Source organism: Zeus faber, assembly GCF_960531495.2.
Source record: "Zeus faber genome assembly, chromosome: 8".
NCBI classification, from domain to species: Eukaryota; Metazoa; Chordata; class Actinopteri; order Zeiformes; family Zeidae; genus Zeus; species Zeus faber.
The window spans coordinates 30,569,192-30,586,313 of record NC_137195.1 but is presented as its reverse complement, the minus strand read 5'-3'; the positions used below and the strand labels follow the sequence as shown (position 1 = coordinate 30,586,313).

The window sequence follows — 17,122 nt, the reverse complement described above, 5'->3', positions numbered from 1 at the left end:
AAAAAACACACAAGAAAACAGTCACTGTTGGCTCACAAGTCAGTACATTATTGATACATTTATTTAGATTCGGTATCCTTCAACATTGCTCCGCTATTTTTTCCCTTATTAAAATGTTGGTTCCCATCCTTTATAACTGTTCATAGCTCAACCTCGCTGAACGCATTACTGTTGAGTTACTTACCACTCTGCTGCAGCTTCTCACTGTGCTTAAATGCATTCCAATGGGGCAAATGTTCAAGCCTTAAAAAAAAAAAGATGTTGAAGCTTACAATATTCTCTTCATATGTCATATTGAAAAACAATAACTGTTGCAAACCATGCATTTAATCAGGTTTTTCCAGGTTTTACTGACTCATTGACACTTCCACAAACTAGCTGTTTTGGCTACATCCACATTAAATGTAAGTGACCAGAAACAGTAAGTTAGGGTTAGGGGTTAGGGCGTTGCTACATTGCCTACAGCAGAGTGTTAATTTTCTCATGTTCTCAGCAAGGTTGTAATATGAACGGTTTATAAATAATGGGAACTAACTAATTAATAAAATTCAGTTTGGAAAAGATTGGACCTATGCTTTAATACGCCTACATTTATGCTGCAGGCCTTGATGCCCAATTCAGATTTCTTTGTTGAAATCCAATCCTTTAGGCCTACAATCTGACCGGTTGTAATGGAGACTTTCAGATTCTGGACTTGGAAGTAATCTCTTGCCTCAGTTTTCTCTGCAAGCTATGTGGCTGTATCCAGTGTGTGAAGTAATTCATTGTACCAAATACGTCTTTTGGGTCTATTTCCAACCATTTGCTGTCAGTTTGTTTCCAAAAAAGGAAAGTCAATCAATTGAATTCGCCTTTTACTTTATGATCTCTTAAAATTCAGAAACAACTTCATTGCTTCAGTCATATTTCAGACATTAAATGCGCTTTACTAGCCCTGGCCCTGTTACACAATTACATTGGCTATACTTGGTGGAACCGTTGCTTTTCACCACAGATGCCTATGGTATAATGTTGTGACTTAACCGGTATTGAACCACATACCTTAAAGGGTAATGACACCTATTTTTATCATAAAAATGGCCAAGTCTACACCTTTCCCCTCTTTGGCCGCACCCCTTAAAAGCCTCATCAAGATAAATAGACAATCTCAATGCCGTTCAAAACAGCGCAGCTTGACGATGGAATTCATGACTGTTTAAGCTTTTCCAGGCAAATGAGCTGCATGAGATTATCTTGTGTATGCATTACTACATTTTGAGAGAATTTTATTTTGATACAATTTGATGTCATATACAGTATAATGCCATAAAGATAAGATTCACTGGAATAAAAAATAAAATAAAAACGTGTGTGTGTGTGTGTGTGTGTGTGCCTATATTTGCAGGACATTAGCGACGGGATGCCGTGGTGTGAGGAGCGCCTGGTCCGTAAAGTCCTGTTCCTCTCCCTCAGGGAGTTCAGAGACTCGCGCCGCAACAACGTGCAGCCACAAAAACCTCACCCGGTGCAGGATGTGCACCCAGCGCAGCAGAGGGCATGCGCTCCACCCAGCTTGCGCGCGCAAAGAACTAACCCCGCGATGCAAGAAGTGCAAGCTCTGAAGCACGTGCACTCTCACCAGCAATCACACGTGTCGGCAAACTCTCTCGCCAAGCAGCCGAAGATGCGGAAGTCTCAGGACGCTCTCGCCCCTCAAAGCGAATCCCATTCGCCGAACCGACCGTTGCATCGTAGCGCGGAGGATAGGGCGCACGCGTCCCAAAAAGCGCATGCGCAACAAAACAAGCGTGTGTTCCAGGGCGCTCCCGCTACGCAGTCAAGGACACTGCGCTCGCACAAAGTGCAAAAGGCTCTTGCGTTGCTGAACCTGCACAGTGCGAGGTATGTAACGTCTCGGCTCGTGCACCTGACGGGACCACGCACGGACATGGTGCCGAGCGTCAGCATCCCGACCAGGACCCTGAGGTCACGCACAGCAGCAATGCACCTTAACAGTAAGCAAGAAATGGGCGCTTTTCACCTGTGTCTCTCAGATGGGCTGGGCACTAAAATGGATGTCATCATGAACCAATTCAGTGGTTTTGTTTTGCCATGAAATTAAGTTAATATCATATTGTTTATTTGTTCATTTATTGTGATCCATTTTTTTTGGTCTAAATTAAAGCATAGGTTCTCTACTTTTCAACTCAGTCCTTAATAAAATGTTGTTACCCCCTTTTGCTGCAGTTTCTCACTGTGCTTAATGCCTTTTTGAAAATGGGAAGCTCACAATATTGTCGGACAATCTTTGTATGTTAGACTGAAGAAAAAAAAAAGTGATCAAAACTCATTTATTTTGTCTTGTTGCTACCTCGTTACTAGAAACAGGAGGTTGTGCTGCTTACTAGTGGCAACCTACTGTAGCCAGTGTTACGCTTTGGATATACCGAAGCGAGAGCAAAATAACTGTTTTTCAAAACATGTTAAAAAAATATACCTAAAGGTCAAATGTTATACTCACATGGTCACATGGTCTCTGAGGTCCCCAAAACATGTCTTTGAAGTTTTTTGCTGAACATACCCCTCAGATTATGCATTCTAGCCATTCTAACATGCCTCCACACCCCTCTGTTTCAGTCCTTTTCTTGACGGGCTGTTTCTGTGTCTGTAGCTTTAAGTGCAAATGAGCTGCTGCTCCCCACGCCCACTCGGCTACATGCTGGACGGGGGCGGAGGTGAAATGGCCTCTGATTCAAGGCAAGTCAGTAAACTTCTTGTGAATCTCTTTAAAATAAGCAGCAAGCAACACTAGTGCTGAACGACAAAAGGAAACAGCACAATTATTTTTTTAAATACTTGTGTTTCCCTTGTCTGCAGTTTTATCATGGTTTGGGACATTGCCATCAAAAATAAACTCCACTCAGCTCTTCTCTCCTCTGAGGCTGGGGGCCGATGAAGTGATTTGTGCTGGTCTGTACATCCAACAAAAGAGCAGTTCCCCTGCTTAGCTCTCAGCTTGAAAATAATGCTAGCAGGTCCACCACTTGCGAGAAAAGCCATAGGTGGAGATACTCCGATGGGGGGGGGGTGAAATATTCTAATGAGCCCCCACTTGATGTAGAGGGGGAGGCAAATGTGAATGGGTTGTTGAATCACATATTTTCTGACCTTTGCAGCCCACAAAAAACTGACTGGGTTGTATTATTTCAAAGTTTGTGTGTTAGTAGGCCCATCAGAGACCCAAATGTATGTGCACAAGCACTGAAAAAGTACATTTTTCAGAATTGGTGACCTTTAAGAAATATGGGACTATATTATGGAGTGTCATGGAGATTTAACATGCTTTGTTGAAAGACTTAAACCCCATTGCCCTATTGGACTGCATTTAAGCACAGCGAGAAGCTGCAGCAGAGTGGTACGTTTCTCAGTAGAAAAGCATCCAGTAGGTATAAACAGTTATAAATGATGAGACCAAACCATTTGAACAGTGTCTGGGTTGAAAAAACAGTGAGCTTTTATTTGTAGTTGTGGTTTGACATTGTGTTTGACATGCACAAGTGTGATTTACAGCAATTTGGACTCTTAACACAAAATTTTTCAATTCATAAGCAGATATTACAATGTGTATATCAATATTGAATATTAAGCTAGTGGTAAGTCCTGAGAGGCCATGTCATCAATGACAGTGACCCGATTTGTTGATCAGATCTCCAGATTGACCGAGTTATCAGCTCATCTGACTAGACATAGACTAGTCAGATAACTAGAAATCAATAAATTACTGTACAACCTAACCCTTTTTTTAAGTTTGCTTGTCATCAATGTTGTGAACTTTGATGAAATTGATCCTGGCCAAATTCCCCATGATTATCATGACATATTATTCCATTTTTCCAGCCCAGAGATGTGATTATTTTGTCTTGCTGCAAAGAGAAACATATCATCTGAAGCCATTGGCTTGTCTTTGCATTAACAGGAGTTAATTTGCAACTTTGGTCACTTTGTCCCCGTCTTTAATAAGGTGCGGTTATGAACAGCCTCGGAAAGCGCCCGACTCCGCTTTCCACTAATGAGAAGCGGCGACAGACCTTGCGGCCAAGGCCTCCTCAGCATCGCCAAAGCAGTATGTACCACGACAGAGACGATCCCACCAGCAAGAGGTCAGCTGATCGGAAACGTTTGCGTGTGTGAGTGAATTCATGAATGCCTGTTTGCGACTGATGGACAGATGGAAGGGTGAGCAGTTGGAGGAAGATCAACTGTGTGCTAGCTTCTCAGCCAAGCACAGTGACACCAACAAAGAATGTTGGCAAAGGTCTAAGATGTGTGTCTAGGTTTCCCCTAGTTTAAGTAGCTATTGCTTCTGATAAGATACGGAAGTGGAAAATTATTTCAAGCTGGGCTCTGCAGGAATTTTATACAGACATGGTCAAGTATACCTATTAGGTTAAAAATAGTTATGTTTATTAGGTTAGAAAAACCCTTTCCATCCTAATACCTAACCTAATACCTTGATAACCTTATGACTACGTTTAGGTATTATGTTAGTGATGGTTAAGTTTAGGTAAAAGGTTAGAGATGGTTATGTTTAGGTTCAAGGCTAAGAGATGGTTAAGTTTAGAGATGAGATTAGATTAGAATATGAGAGATGAGAAAAGATTAGAGATGATTACATTTTGGTAAAAGGTTAGAGATGGTTATGTTTAGGTTTACGGTTTGAGATGTTACGTTTAGGTAGAAGGTTAGAGATCGTTACATTTAGGTATTATGATAGAGATGGTTGTATTTAGGTTTACGGCTTGAGATGTTAAGTTTAGGTAAAGGTTAGAGATGGTTACGTTTAGGTTTAAGGTTAAGAGATGCTTAAGTTTGGGTAAAAGGTTAGAGATGGTTAAGTTTAGGTTTACGGTTTGAGATGTTATGTTTAGGTATAAGGTTATAGATGGTTACATTTAGGTATTATGTTGGAGATGGTTAAGTTTAGGTTTACGGCTTGAGATGTTGAGTTGAGGTAAAAGGTTAGAGATGGTTACATTTAGGTGTTATATTAGAGATGGTTAAGTTTAGGTTTAAGGTTAGAGATGGTTAGTTTAGGTTAACGGCTTTAGATCTTAAGTTAAGGTAAAGGTTATAGATGGTTACGTTTAGGTTAAAGGTTAAGAGATGGTTAAGTTTAGGTAAAAGGTTAAAGATGGTTACATTTAGGTATTATGTTAGAGATGGTTAAGTTTAGGTTTACGGCTTGAGATGTTGAGTTGAGGTAAAAGGTTAGAGATGGTAACATTGAGGTGTTGTATTAGAGATGGTTAAGTTTAAGGTTAGAGATGGTTACATTTAGGTGTTATATTAGAGATGGTTAAGTTTAGGTTTAAGGTTAGAGATGGTTACGTTCAGGGTAAGGATCTGGGAGGTGTGACACAACATTCTTCCCAGACTAAGATAGATAGCTACCATTAAACTCACATGCATGACAATACAGCTAAATGGGGTTACCATGACCCAGGTCATTTTACTAACTAACTCAGTGTATAGTATCCCTAACTACTCCTGTGCCCCCCAAGAGATTAACAGATTTAAAAAAATTCTGTTCAGGGTTAGTGCACATTAAAAGTGTGTGTGTGTGTGTGTGTGTGTGTGTGTGTGTGTGTGTGTGTGTGTGTGTTTGTGTGTTTGTGTGTGTGTGTGTGTGTGTGTGTGTGTGTGTGTGTGTAGGCCAAGGCTCCAGGCTCAGAGAAAGTTTGCCCAGTCTCCTCCCAGCTCCCCATGTCCTTCAGTTTCACCAGCGTCACCGCCTAACCACAGCTCCTCCAGCTGCCTGACCAGACGTCGGCCGAAAACTGAAGACTTTCTGTCCTTTCTTTGTTTAAGAGGTAAAAAGGTGTGCGCACTCTTTCTCGGGGATGTGCAGAAGTCTAGCTTTGGTTACATGACAATCATTGCCATGTGTGCGTAATATTGTTTTGTGGGGGACGATATACTTGCAAAAAGATACAGATTGAGTGGACACAAAGGAAAATCAAAACAGCAAATGTCAATCTAATATAAATCCTCATTACATACATATTTGTTATCAACGCCATCTCAACTGCAGCCTTTTTTTGGATCTGCCCTCAGGTTCAGTAGCGCTGCCAAACAACATGGCCTTCCTTGGGAGAGGTCAAGAGAAGGAGACGGTTGGAGCTGAGCATTTTACTTCCCATCTTTCCAATTGTCACAGCGGAGTAGCCGAGCGGAAGGGAAAGACATCGGCCAGTAGGTCGATGGGTAATTACAAACTCTGCTGCTACATCTCTGCCTTAACCTTTAAGGACACCTCCATTCACTTTTTCTACTTTTTAGCCATTTCATGTATTAATGTTGCCACTCCCTGCTGCAATACAATGATTCCACAGTCACAGCCATACATTTGACATATACTTGTCCATTTATTTCAGCACTAAAACAGCCCCTGGCAAAAAGTGACTTATGATTGTCCAAGCTGGCACTGCCACTCACCATGAAATAAAATAAATTCTTCACATTCGTTCTGCCTCTTTGTGACGGAATGACTGTGAGTACAGGATTTACAGGGTTAGGGTTAGGGTAGGTAGTAATATTGAGTTAGGTCTATTGAGTAACGCCTGGTCCATACTACATCATTTTCCAAATCTTATTCCAAATGATGTTGAAAATGTGAGAGACCCCACACATAACCACATACTGTATAACGACATCATGATACCTTTTACAGTTTTGTTCCTATAGTGTGTAGAGAGCAATGATTTGCCCAAACAGCACACCACACGCTTACAGATTCCATTCATTTACAACCAAGTCCTAATCTTGCGAGGCCAGACAAGATTTGACACGGAGTTGTGGCTACACAAAATTACCAGTGTCCCTACTTTCAAAACTGGGAATGTTGCACAATCAAACGTGATTTTAGAGTAAACAAATATAGTGATGCCCGCTATAGCGATGCTATTTTTCGCAAAAAAATTTGAAGAACATCTTTAATCGTCACACAGCACACCACACTAAAACACATGCACATGCTTTGGATGGTGGCTGGTGAAATGAGGCCTCTGCGTTTAACCCATCCTGGCTTGTCCTTCCTCCGGGGACACAGCCAGGAGCAGTGGGCAGCATACGTGGACGCGCCCGGGTGATGAGCGTCCATCGCTGGTCAGACAATGATGTGTGCATGTTTTTGGTGGGGGTCCTGACGTTAGGTGGAGGAAACCCCATGTGAGCACGGGGAGAACATGCAAACTCCACACAGAAAGGCTCCTATTTTGGGAGATAACCCACTGGAGCACGGTGGCAACAGCAGAAAAAACAATGGATGAAGTCATGGAGATGCTGTGAACATGGACTGTACATGTGACTTTATGCTTCGCAGTGGTTGCATTTGCCTGCATGGTTGCTGTTGAGTTTATGACTTCTGCCGTTTCAGTCAACTTGGCTCCCATTTGGCTATTGCTCTTTCCTACATGACAATCCACAGACCACGTCCCCAGGATTCCCCCGCACTACAGGATATTGGATTGTAAATATAAAAAAATGTTTAATATCAGCGATTTGAAATCAGTGCCACCAGGACGGACTTCAGAGCAGATGGGGGAAGTTAAAAACACTCGTAACATACCTCACACCACAGGAAAATCTGGCACGATAATCTGTAGAACCATCAAAAAAATCGGGACTGTTCAAGATAGTCAGAATCTGGCCAAAAATTGGCTTTATTGGTTAGAATCCGCTTTATTCATCACTGGTAGCCATGGAGTTGCATAGTTTAAATGACATTCCTAACTGTAGCCGCATTTTCCTTTTGGAGAAAACAACAGAAACTGACGAAAGCAAGGTGGTGGACTTTAGGGCCCTGATACACCTGCTGACAACTCATACAATTCCGGTGTCTTGACAGTCTGGCAGACCATTGGGCTAAATTGAGCCTGAAGGTCTGTCCTGAGGATTTTTGTTAGTTGGGACTTACTTTGTGGTTACTCTTACTTTGAGCTGCTCTCAAGTTCATGTCTCGATTCACCATGAACCACCATATGTCAAAGGAAATGTGGCCCAAGCCATGCGTTTCGGTAACAATTGGAAATAATAGGAGCCCCAATATTACTGGTTGGCCTCTTTTTGTTTCATCCAACTGTTTGTGTCTGTCTCCAACTGTTTGTGTCTGTCTGTCATTCTAACTTTCACTTTGTCTTTGCTACAGCACAATGTGATTTTGGCTCCAGGCCTCAAAGAAGACTTTTCAACCCAGTGGGCAGAGAGGCCTCCGACGCCAAACACAGCAGCACCACCCCCTCCTGCAGGGAAGAGAGACTAAGACAGAGGGAGAGGAGAGATGAGGAGGAGGAGGAGGGGCTGAGGAAGGGTGATAGAGAGAGAAGAGAAAGAGAGAGGCCAGAGGGGGAGAGGATGGTGGAAGATAGGAGGAAGGGAAACTCAGTGCGTCTACTGCGACCTCGCCAGCTCTCCCTGCAGGTGAGAAAAGCTGCTCTGGATTGTGTTGTTATGAAGTTTCGGGGGCCATTAACGATAACAGATAATAATCTGCATATTACAGTTACTACTTGTTTCGATAACTGATAATTAAACTTTTGCATTTAGTGCCCAGTTAATTAGGATAGGTTCACCATTTTTCATCCCAGGCCCTATTAAAATGGTTGGCTTATAACATGTTAAATCTCCCTATCAAGAACAGGAAGCTCAAAATGTAGTCAAACAGACTTTCTGTTATACCCAGGGGAAAAATGGCATTTTATCAGGTTCCTCATAGTATTATTCACTCTTTTGCACTTCTGTAAATCATTTCTCGGCTACATCCGCACTAATGTGCGACTAACAAGGGGAAGTTGCACCATTATATAGCACTAATCTGAATAAATATGACTGCTTGGTTCTTCATGGCCGAATTTCATGTTTGTTGTCCTAGGTTGCCATGGTGCCCGGGCTCTCCAAAAAAAAACCATCCTATGTTCCACTTATCAAGTCTAACGTAAGGAAACGACCATCCAGACCCTATCCTAGGACCCGAAACAGTCACCTACCCAGAAGGCATCACGTTTGCATTAAACAACACATCACCCATAGAAACCACCTCCAAACGTACAGAAACCATAGGATGCCTAGAAAACAGCACTTACCTTCCAGCTGCCGTACACCTTCTGGTCAGCATAGCAACCTCAGGAGCCTGGAATGGTCCAGAGCTTCTGGAGACACCTTAAGCTGGACCCCAGCTCAGAGCTCGGGGACTAATCGGATCTCAGCTGCAACCTCTGTGGCTAACGGCTCAGCCATTCGGCAGCAGAATAGACAGTCAAATGGGCGAGCTGGGGGCCTAAGGTTGTCCAGGAGGACAAGAGGCCTCCCGCCAGATCCTGGCCTTCAGTTTTCGAAAATGACTTTTCCAACGCCAGACAACAACAAACTTACAAACTGCAGAACACAGCGATATCAGGGTGAACAGATCGGGCCAGAGAGAGTTCACCTCATCAACACTGTTACACAAGAGAGGGTTGGCCTTCCAGCTAAGGACACACAGAGGTATACCAGCCACGACAGCAAGGTCAAAGAGAAAATCTGGGAGTTTGACCTGGATAAAAAGGTCAGACAGTGGGGAGATGGAAAAACAGACCTGGCAAGAGAAGAGAGGCTTCGTCATGGTGGAGAGGTCGTACAAGAGAGCGATGGTCTGGTCCCTAATGGCATTGATGTTAACCTAGTCGGTGGAGAGTGCGACTGTTGTCTTGGTGAGGACGAGCAGGAGAGTAGCGGTGAAGGTCATGCTTACAGACACAAGACCGGTGGTCAAATGCGAGATGGTGGGGGCAGCAATGACATTTACGAGATGCCTTGTGAAACAGTCTGTCTTCATGGCCAGTTCCCTCAACACAAAGTCGACCAAGCTGATGTGGCCAAACAGGTTGTCTGCCATATCCCAGCAGTGTTATCGACACCCGTAAGAGAAAAAAGACCCCTGCGAACTCAACCAGCACCAACTACGGTCACAAGAACCGTCACCCGGGCTGCTGTTGCTAAGGCTACTATTGCGAGGACTTCTGTTACTACTGCTGTTACATCACTGACTGCTACCAGTGAAAAACCAGGTCCAAAAATAAGCTGTACTTCCAAGCATACTTCTAAGGGTACTGAGGCCACTACACAGGACACTAACAAGTTCCAAGTAACAAGTCCATTCAGCAGCTACTCTGACAAAACGTGCAAGCAAATCTCAAAGGACTCGATCAGCATTCTGAACGAGAACACTTTAAAGGGTACCGCACTGAATGTCAGCTACTCCAATATTCCATCCAAGAGGCCTGCAAAGGGCCCGACTGAGTCAAAGGTATCTACCTCAGTTACTAAGACGAGGAGCAGCCCTAGAAACCTGAGGCGCTAGCGGGCATTCGCTTTTCCTATAATAATGCAGCTTTTCTACTGTACATAAGGTGTTTGATTTGCAAGGACAGCATCGCCTTAGCATTATAAATAGAGACAAGAGGTAGCCACACAAAGATTTCTGTCTCGGGGAATTCTAGGGCTTGGAACAAGGAACGGGGTTGCATTGGTCATTTTCAGCTGGTATTTATTCTCCATGTCCTAGTTCTTTATAGAGTCGCAACAATGATTTTTGCCAACTAATATTATCAACCAACCATCGTCATGCCAATAGATCTAGAATGGACATCCTATAAATAAAATAAAATTCTAAAAACTCAGTTAGGAATTTTTATATAAGAAATTTCTGTCATGACACACAAGGTGTTATCATATAACACTATTGGTATTATATCCACAAACTATCATAGTGCCAATATAGATTCACTCAATGTGTAATGGTGTTTGGCATGCACAAAAAGGCCAAAATGAAAATTGCCAAGTTATTATGCGGTTTGATGCCAAGATCAAAACTTAAAAGTCTTACAATAATGACAGATGAATTTAAAAACCCTTTGTCAAAGCCACAATGCCACTGCAACTGCGAATCTTTGTTGTAATTGCTAGCTAATGCGGGTATTAAATTCCAAATCTAAATAATAACCACATGGAATATAGACTTTATGTAAAAAATCTTTTCTAATTATAATTCAAGGCAGTACCGTTAAAAATGTGACATACCACAATCCAAAGTTTTGATTCGTAGGAAATCATTTGAGACCACTGTGCAATAATCCTACGTGTCAAAGACAGAGCTATTTGATGCGAAAGTTTATCTCAAGTGATATGGACCAAATTATAATCACAATAATTCATCTTGCACAATATTGATTATATATCCACTTATACATTTACAAAAAAACAAAGAATCCAATTGAGGCTCGAACTGAACTGTGAAGTATAATATCGGACAAAACCTTACATTTATAATGAACTCCTTTAAATATTTCAGACCTTGCGTTAAATCTTATTTGATTCAAAAATGATATACCACAATGAGTATCTTAATTTTTTGATGAAAGACAACAAACGCTAACATTCACTTAACACCCATCCCTAATTTTAAATGAAGAAAAATATATATTTATACATATAATTGCCATATAGGCTATTGTAATATCATCAATGAATCATAATTTCAATACACCGAGCTGACTGGAAAAACATCTGTTTTAAACAAAGCACTATGTTTCAGATTAGTAGCGGCGATGTGGCACCCCTTATATTAGCTTGACCAACTCAAGTCTGATTCCAAACTAAGTGGCCAGGGCGTGTTAAGGGCACTGGTGCAACCAATTCCATGTTTCTAAGGCCACTCTACTGTATATCAGTAACTGCTCCATGTTACTAGCAATGATGAGCAAGTAGTTTTGCTATTTTTAAACCCAGGCCTATTTAACTGTGGATTCTCATAATTTATAACTAATCATAGCACAACCTCGCAGGCCCTTGACTATTGAGAAACTTACCACTGCTGAAGCTTCTCACTGTGTGCAGTCCAATTAGGCAAATGTTTATTCGCCTTTTCCAAAACGGGAAACTCACATTATAGTCAGTATATATAGTATGTCTTAGTGTAGTTATTTATTTTGAACTACTTTTAGAAATTGCTGAAATACATCCAAAGCGTAACATTGGCTACAGAGGTTGAAATATTATATTCTCTTACGTTAGCAGGGATGTATAAAAAAAATAAGTGCAAGAGTCAAAACCCTGATTAAAATGCACGGTTTTCAGCCATTTTTTTTCCCGGTATATCACATGAAGACTGACTATAATAAAATTTTTACACCAAAATTACCAGGTTTATCCGTGGTTTTTAAACGCGGGTAAACCCGCTAAATAGATTGACGCCTTTCCCATTGCCAGTAGAAATGCAGTTGTTTTTTTTTATGTGTTACGTTTGGCGTCATGAACGCGCCGGAAAAGGGGCGTGTCCTGGTTCCAGTGTGATTGGTAAAAACAGTATAGGAGACTGCAACTTAAACAACGACAAAACTGTAAAACTTGAAAAAATAAATAAATGCCTCATCAACCTGTGAGACTCGGTTCCCTTTGTTCCTACAAAAGAGCTGTTCAAAAGAATCGGATCATTCATATATCTATACTGGATCGCCGAAGGACTGGTGCACAATACGCACACCGGTCCTTCAGCAGCGGGAATCGGAGACACTCCTCCGTTCCGAAGACCGGCTTGGGGTGGTGCTGGAGTGGGTTCTCCGCTGTAGCCCCCACACTCAAAAGTCCCCCATGCAGTAAAAAAGTCAATAACTTCTGGTTTTGGATTCTAAATGGGATATGAAATGATACACAGATATTCCTGTCTCTTAACGCGTCAGCGTCCCAAACTTCAATGCTTGTTGCATCACACAGGTGAAGGGGCCAAAATACAGTGGGGCAAAAAAGAATTTAGTCAGCCACCAATTGTGCAAGTTCTCCCACTTAAAAATATGAGAGAGGCCTGTTATTTTCATCATAGGTATACCTCGACTATGAGAGACAAAATGAGAAAAAAAAATCCAGAAAATCACATTTTTAAAGAATTTATTTGCAAATGATGGTGAAAAATAAGTATTTGGTCAATAACAAGAGTTCATCTCAATACTTATTATATATATATATATATATATATATGGTGAATATATATATATATATATATATATATATATATACACCCTTTGTTTGCAATGACAGAGGTCAAACGTTTTCTGTAAGTCTTCACAAGGTTTTCACACACTGTTGCTGGTATTTTGGCCCATTCCTCCATGCAGATCTCCTCTAGAGCAGTGATGTTTTGGGGCTGTCGCTGGGCAACACAGACTTTCAACTCCCTCCAAAGATTTTCTATGGGGTTGAGATCTGGAGACTGGCTAGGCCACTCCAGGACCTTGAAATGCTTCTTACGAAGCCACTCCTTCGTTGCCTGGGCGGTGTGTTTGGGATCATTGTCATGCTGAAAGACCCAGCCACGTTTCATCTTCAATGCCCTTGCTGATGGAAGGAGGTTTTCACTCAAAATCTCACGATACATGGTCCCATTCATTCTTTCCTTTACACGGATCAGTCGTCCTGGTCCCTTTGCAGAAAAACAGCCCCAAAGCATGATGTTTCCACCCCCATGCTTCACAGTAGGCATGGTGTTCTTTGGATGCAACTCAGCTTTCTTTCTCCTCTAAACACGACAAGTTCGGTTTTTACCAAAAAGTTCTATTTTGGTTTCATCTGACATTCTCCCAATCCTCTTCTGGATCATCCAAATGCTCTCTAGCAAACTTCAGACGGGCCTGGACATGTACTGGCTTAAGCAGGGGGACACGTCTGGCACTGCAGGATTTGAGTCCCTGGCGGCGTAGTGTGTTACTGATGGTAGCCTTTGTAACTTTGGTCCCAGCTCTCTGCAGGTCATTCACTAGGTCCCCCCGTGTGGTTCTGGGATGTTTGCTCACCGTTCTTGTAATCATTTTGCCCACACGGGGTGAGCTCTTGCGTGGAGCCCCAGATTGAGGGAGATTATCAGTGGTCTTGTATGTCTTCCATTTTCTAATAATTGCTCCCACAGTTGATTTCTTCACAACAAGCTGCTTACCTATTGCAGATTCAGTCTTCCCAGCCTGGTGCAGGTCTACAATTTTGTTTCTGGTGTCCTTTGACAGCTCTTTGGTCTTGGCCATAGTGGAGTTTGGAGTGTGACTGTTTGAGGTTGTGGACAGGTGTCTTTTATACTGATAACGAGTTCAAACAGGTGCCATTAATACAGGTAACGAGTGGAGGACAGAGGAGCCTCTTAAAGAAAAAGTTACAGGTCTGTGAAAGCCAGAAATCTTGCTTGTTTGTAGGTGACCAAATACTTATTTTACAGAGGAATTTACCAATTAATTCATTAAAAATCCTACAATGTGATTTCCTGGATTCTTTCCCACCATTCTGTCTCTCATTGTCAAAGTGTACCTATGATGAAAATTACAGGCCTCTCTCATCTTTTTTAGTGGGAGAACTTGCACAATTGGTGGCTGACTAAATACTTTTTTGCCCCACTGTACATGGGTGTCGTGTTTACGTCAGAGCCGATCGGAGGCTGAGCCAATAAAAACCCATGTCTATTGCAGGGTCATTTGACCCGTGACTGAAACCCGGTTGTTACCTTTCCCACTGATGACAAATGTCGGATGTTAGTGGGTGTTACCAGGTTTTTGGCGTCGTAAGAAAGAGGCATAATTGTAAGCGTCCCGTTTTTGAAAAGGAGATCTGCCCATTGAAGCTGCACCAGAGTGCAGTAAGCTTCTCAGCAGTAAAGTGTTCAATGAGGTTGAGCTGGGAACAGTTATAAATGATAGGGCTGGTTTGAAAAACGTACCCGACCAATGGTTTTGTCTTATGTGAGGTTAAAAGGGCTTGTCACGTTCGCCTTCAAAATGTGAAACCCAAGGCTTGATGGCTTCCTGCTGCAGCCTCAGGGTCAGCCAAAAGTGCCACTAATCATCGAATGCAACTTATTCTGTCATCAGAATACATCAGGAGGATATTTCTACATCAGATCAACTAAAAAAATGAATTTAATTAAATCAGTGATCTGGATAGATTGGTTTACCGATTTAACACGGGATTCAACTGTTTTCCACTTAGAAGCCTGTTATATTAATCAAGCTTATGTATGAGAGCCTGTACTGCCAATTGATGACCTGTAGTTAGTAACACAATGTATCATAAAAACAGGCATAACTTCCAAAAAAACCCAACATTTTTAATAACACCCATCTTTAAAGTAATGCAAAAAAAAACAACTGCCAAAACCATTAACCACCATCTTGGACACAGAGAGGAAACATTTTTTGTGGAGAGGGTGCAATTTCTAGAAACTTGACTTGCCCTTTAAAAGCTGGTTTGCAACTTTAAGGAGTTTACATACAGTGGGGAGAACAAGTATTTGATACACTTTCGATTTGGCAGGTTTTCCCACTTACAAAGCATGTAGAGGTCTGTCATTTTTATCATAGGTACACTTCAACTGAGAGGCTGAATCTAAAAAAAAAAATCCAGGATATCACATTGTATGATTCTGAAGTAATTATTTTGCATTTTATTGCATGAAATAAGTATTTGATACATCAGAAAAACAGAACCTAATATTTGGTACAGAAACCTTTGTTTGCAATAACAGAGATCAGACATTTCCTGTAGTTCTTAACCAGGTTTGCACACACTGCAGCAGGGATTTTGGCCCACTCCTCCATACAGATCTCCAGGTCCTTCAGGTTTCAGGGCTGTCGCTGGGCAACACAGACTTTCAGCTCCCTCCAAAGATTTTCTATTGGGTTCAGGTCTGTAGACTGGCTAGGCCACTCCAGGACCTTGAGATGCTTCTTACGCAGCCACTCCTTCATTACCCTGGCTGTGTGTTTCGGGTCGTTGTCATGCTGGAAGACCCAGCCACGCCCCATCTTCAATGCTCTTATTGAGGGAAGGAGGTTGTTGGCCAATGTGATAGAGTGCAGTTATATGACTTCGCCAGTAGAGGGACTCTATCTTAAGTAAATGCTCCTTCGCTCTCTCTGTCAGTTGTTGTACTGATAGCCAACCTGGCATGTTACGGCCGCGCCACATGTTGCTGAAGACTGTTAATAAAAGGTGAACAAACCAGGAGTTGGTCTCTGTTACCTGATGGCAAAATACCAAAATACCACAGCCAAGATCTCGCGATACATGGCCCCATCCATCCTCCCCTCAATACGGTACAGTCGTCCTGTCCCCTTGCAGAAAAGCATCCCCAAAGAATGATGTTTCCACCTCCATGCTTCACGGTTGGGATGGTGTCCTTGGGGTTGTACTCATCTTCTACTTCCTTCAAACATGGCGAGTGGAGTTTAAACCAAAAAGCTCTATTTTGGTCTCATCAGACCACATGACCTTTTCCCATTCTTCCTCTGGATCATCCAGATGGTCATTGGCAAACTTCAGACAGGCCTGGACATGCGCTGGCTTGAGCAGAGGGACCCTCCGTGCGCTGCAGGATTTTAATCCATGACGGCGTAATGTGTTACTTATGGTTTTCTGCAATACTGTAGTCCCAGCTCTCTTCAGGTCATTGTCCAGGTCCTGCCGTGTAGTTCTGGGCTGATCCCTCACCTTTCTTATGATCATTGAGGCTCCATGAGGTGAGAACTTGCATGGAGCCCCAGACCGATTGAGATTGACTGTCATCTTGAACTTCTTCCATTTTCTAATAATTGCGCCAACAGTTGTTGCCTTTTCACAAAGCTGCTTGCCTATTGTCCTGTAGCCCATCCCAGCCTTGTGCAGGTCTACAATTTTGTCCCTGATGTCCTTAGACAGCTACACTACTCACAAAAAGTGAAGGATATTTGACTTTCGGGTGAAATTTATGGAAAATGTAAAAAGTTCACGCTCCAGTGAACGTAGTGAAAGTAGAGCATTTAAGTAGAAGCATGCAATTGTGATTTCCTTATCTCAAACAATTTATTGAAACAAAAGCCAACAACAGTGGTGGGTATACGAAAAATGTCAATGTCTCAATAACTTGTCATGTGCCCTTGAGCATCAACTACAGCTTGACAACCACGTCTCATGCTGTTCACAAGTCGAATTATTGTCTGCTGAGGCATGGCCCCCCACTCTTCTTGAAGGGCGGCCCTCAGGTCATTGAGGTTCTGGGGTACAGAGTTACGAGCCTCTACACTCATTCCACTCAGCT

General features: G+C 42.3%; 1 protein-coding gene and 1 long non-coding RNA gene across 2 annotated transcripts in view; both read left to right on the top strand.

Annotated features, from left to right (window-relative positions):
• Positions 1–4,130, top strand: part of LOC307233762 — a 5,316-nt gene extending 1,186 nt beyond the window's left edge. The window contains exons 3-4 of the long non-coding RNA XR_013844272.1: positions 1,385–1,994; positions 4,001–4,130. This is a non-coding gene — a long non-coding RNA (uncharacterized lncRNA). The remainder of the gene's footprint in view (positions 1–1,384; positions 1,995–4,000) is intronic.
• A 1,586-nt stretch (positions 4,131–5,716) lies between these two features.
• Positions 5,717–12,455, top strand: LOC307234446 (uncharacterized protein). Its single transcript, XM_080006167.1, has 4 exons — positions 5,717–5,849; positions 6,094–6,243; positions 8,186–8,457; positions 8,909–12,455. The coding sequence occupies exons 2-4, from the start codon at positions 6,117–6,119 to the stop codon at positions 10,373–10,375; spliced, it is 1,866 nt and encodes a 621-aa protein (XP_079862293.1). The 5' UTR covers positions 5,717–5,849; positions 6,094–6,116; the 3' UTR covers positions 10,376–12,455.
• Positions 12,456–17,122: the final 4,667 nt, after the last annotated feature.

Coding starts and splice junctions, on each gene's coding strand:
- LOC307234446 (XM_080006167.1), top strand. CDS start 6,117: ATGGCCTTCCTTGGGAGAGGTCAAGAGAAGGAGACGGTTGGAGCTGAG. Junction 6,244..8,185: donor ATCGGCCAGTAGGTCGATGG/GTAATTACAAAC, acceptor TCTTTGCTACAG/CACAATGTGATTTTGGCTCC. Junction 8,458..8,908: donor CTCGCCAGCTCTCCCTGCAG/GTGAGAAAAGCT, acceptor TTGTTGTCCTAG/GTTGCCATGGTGCCCGGGCT.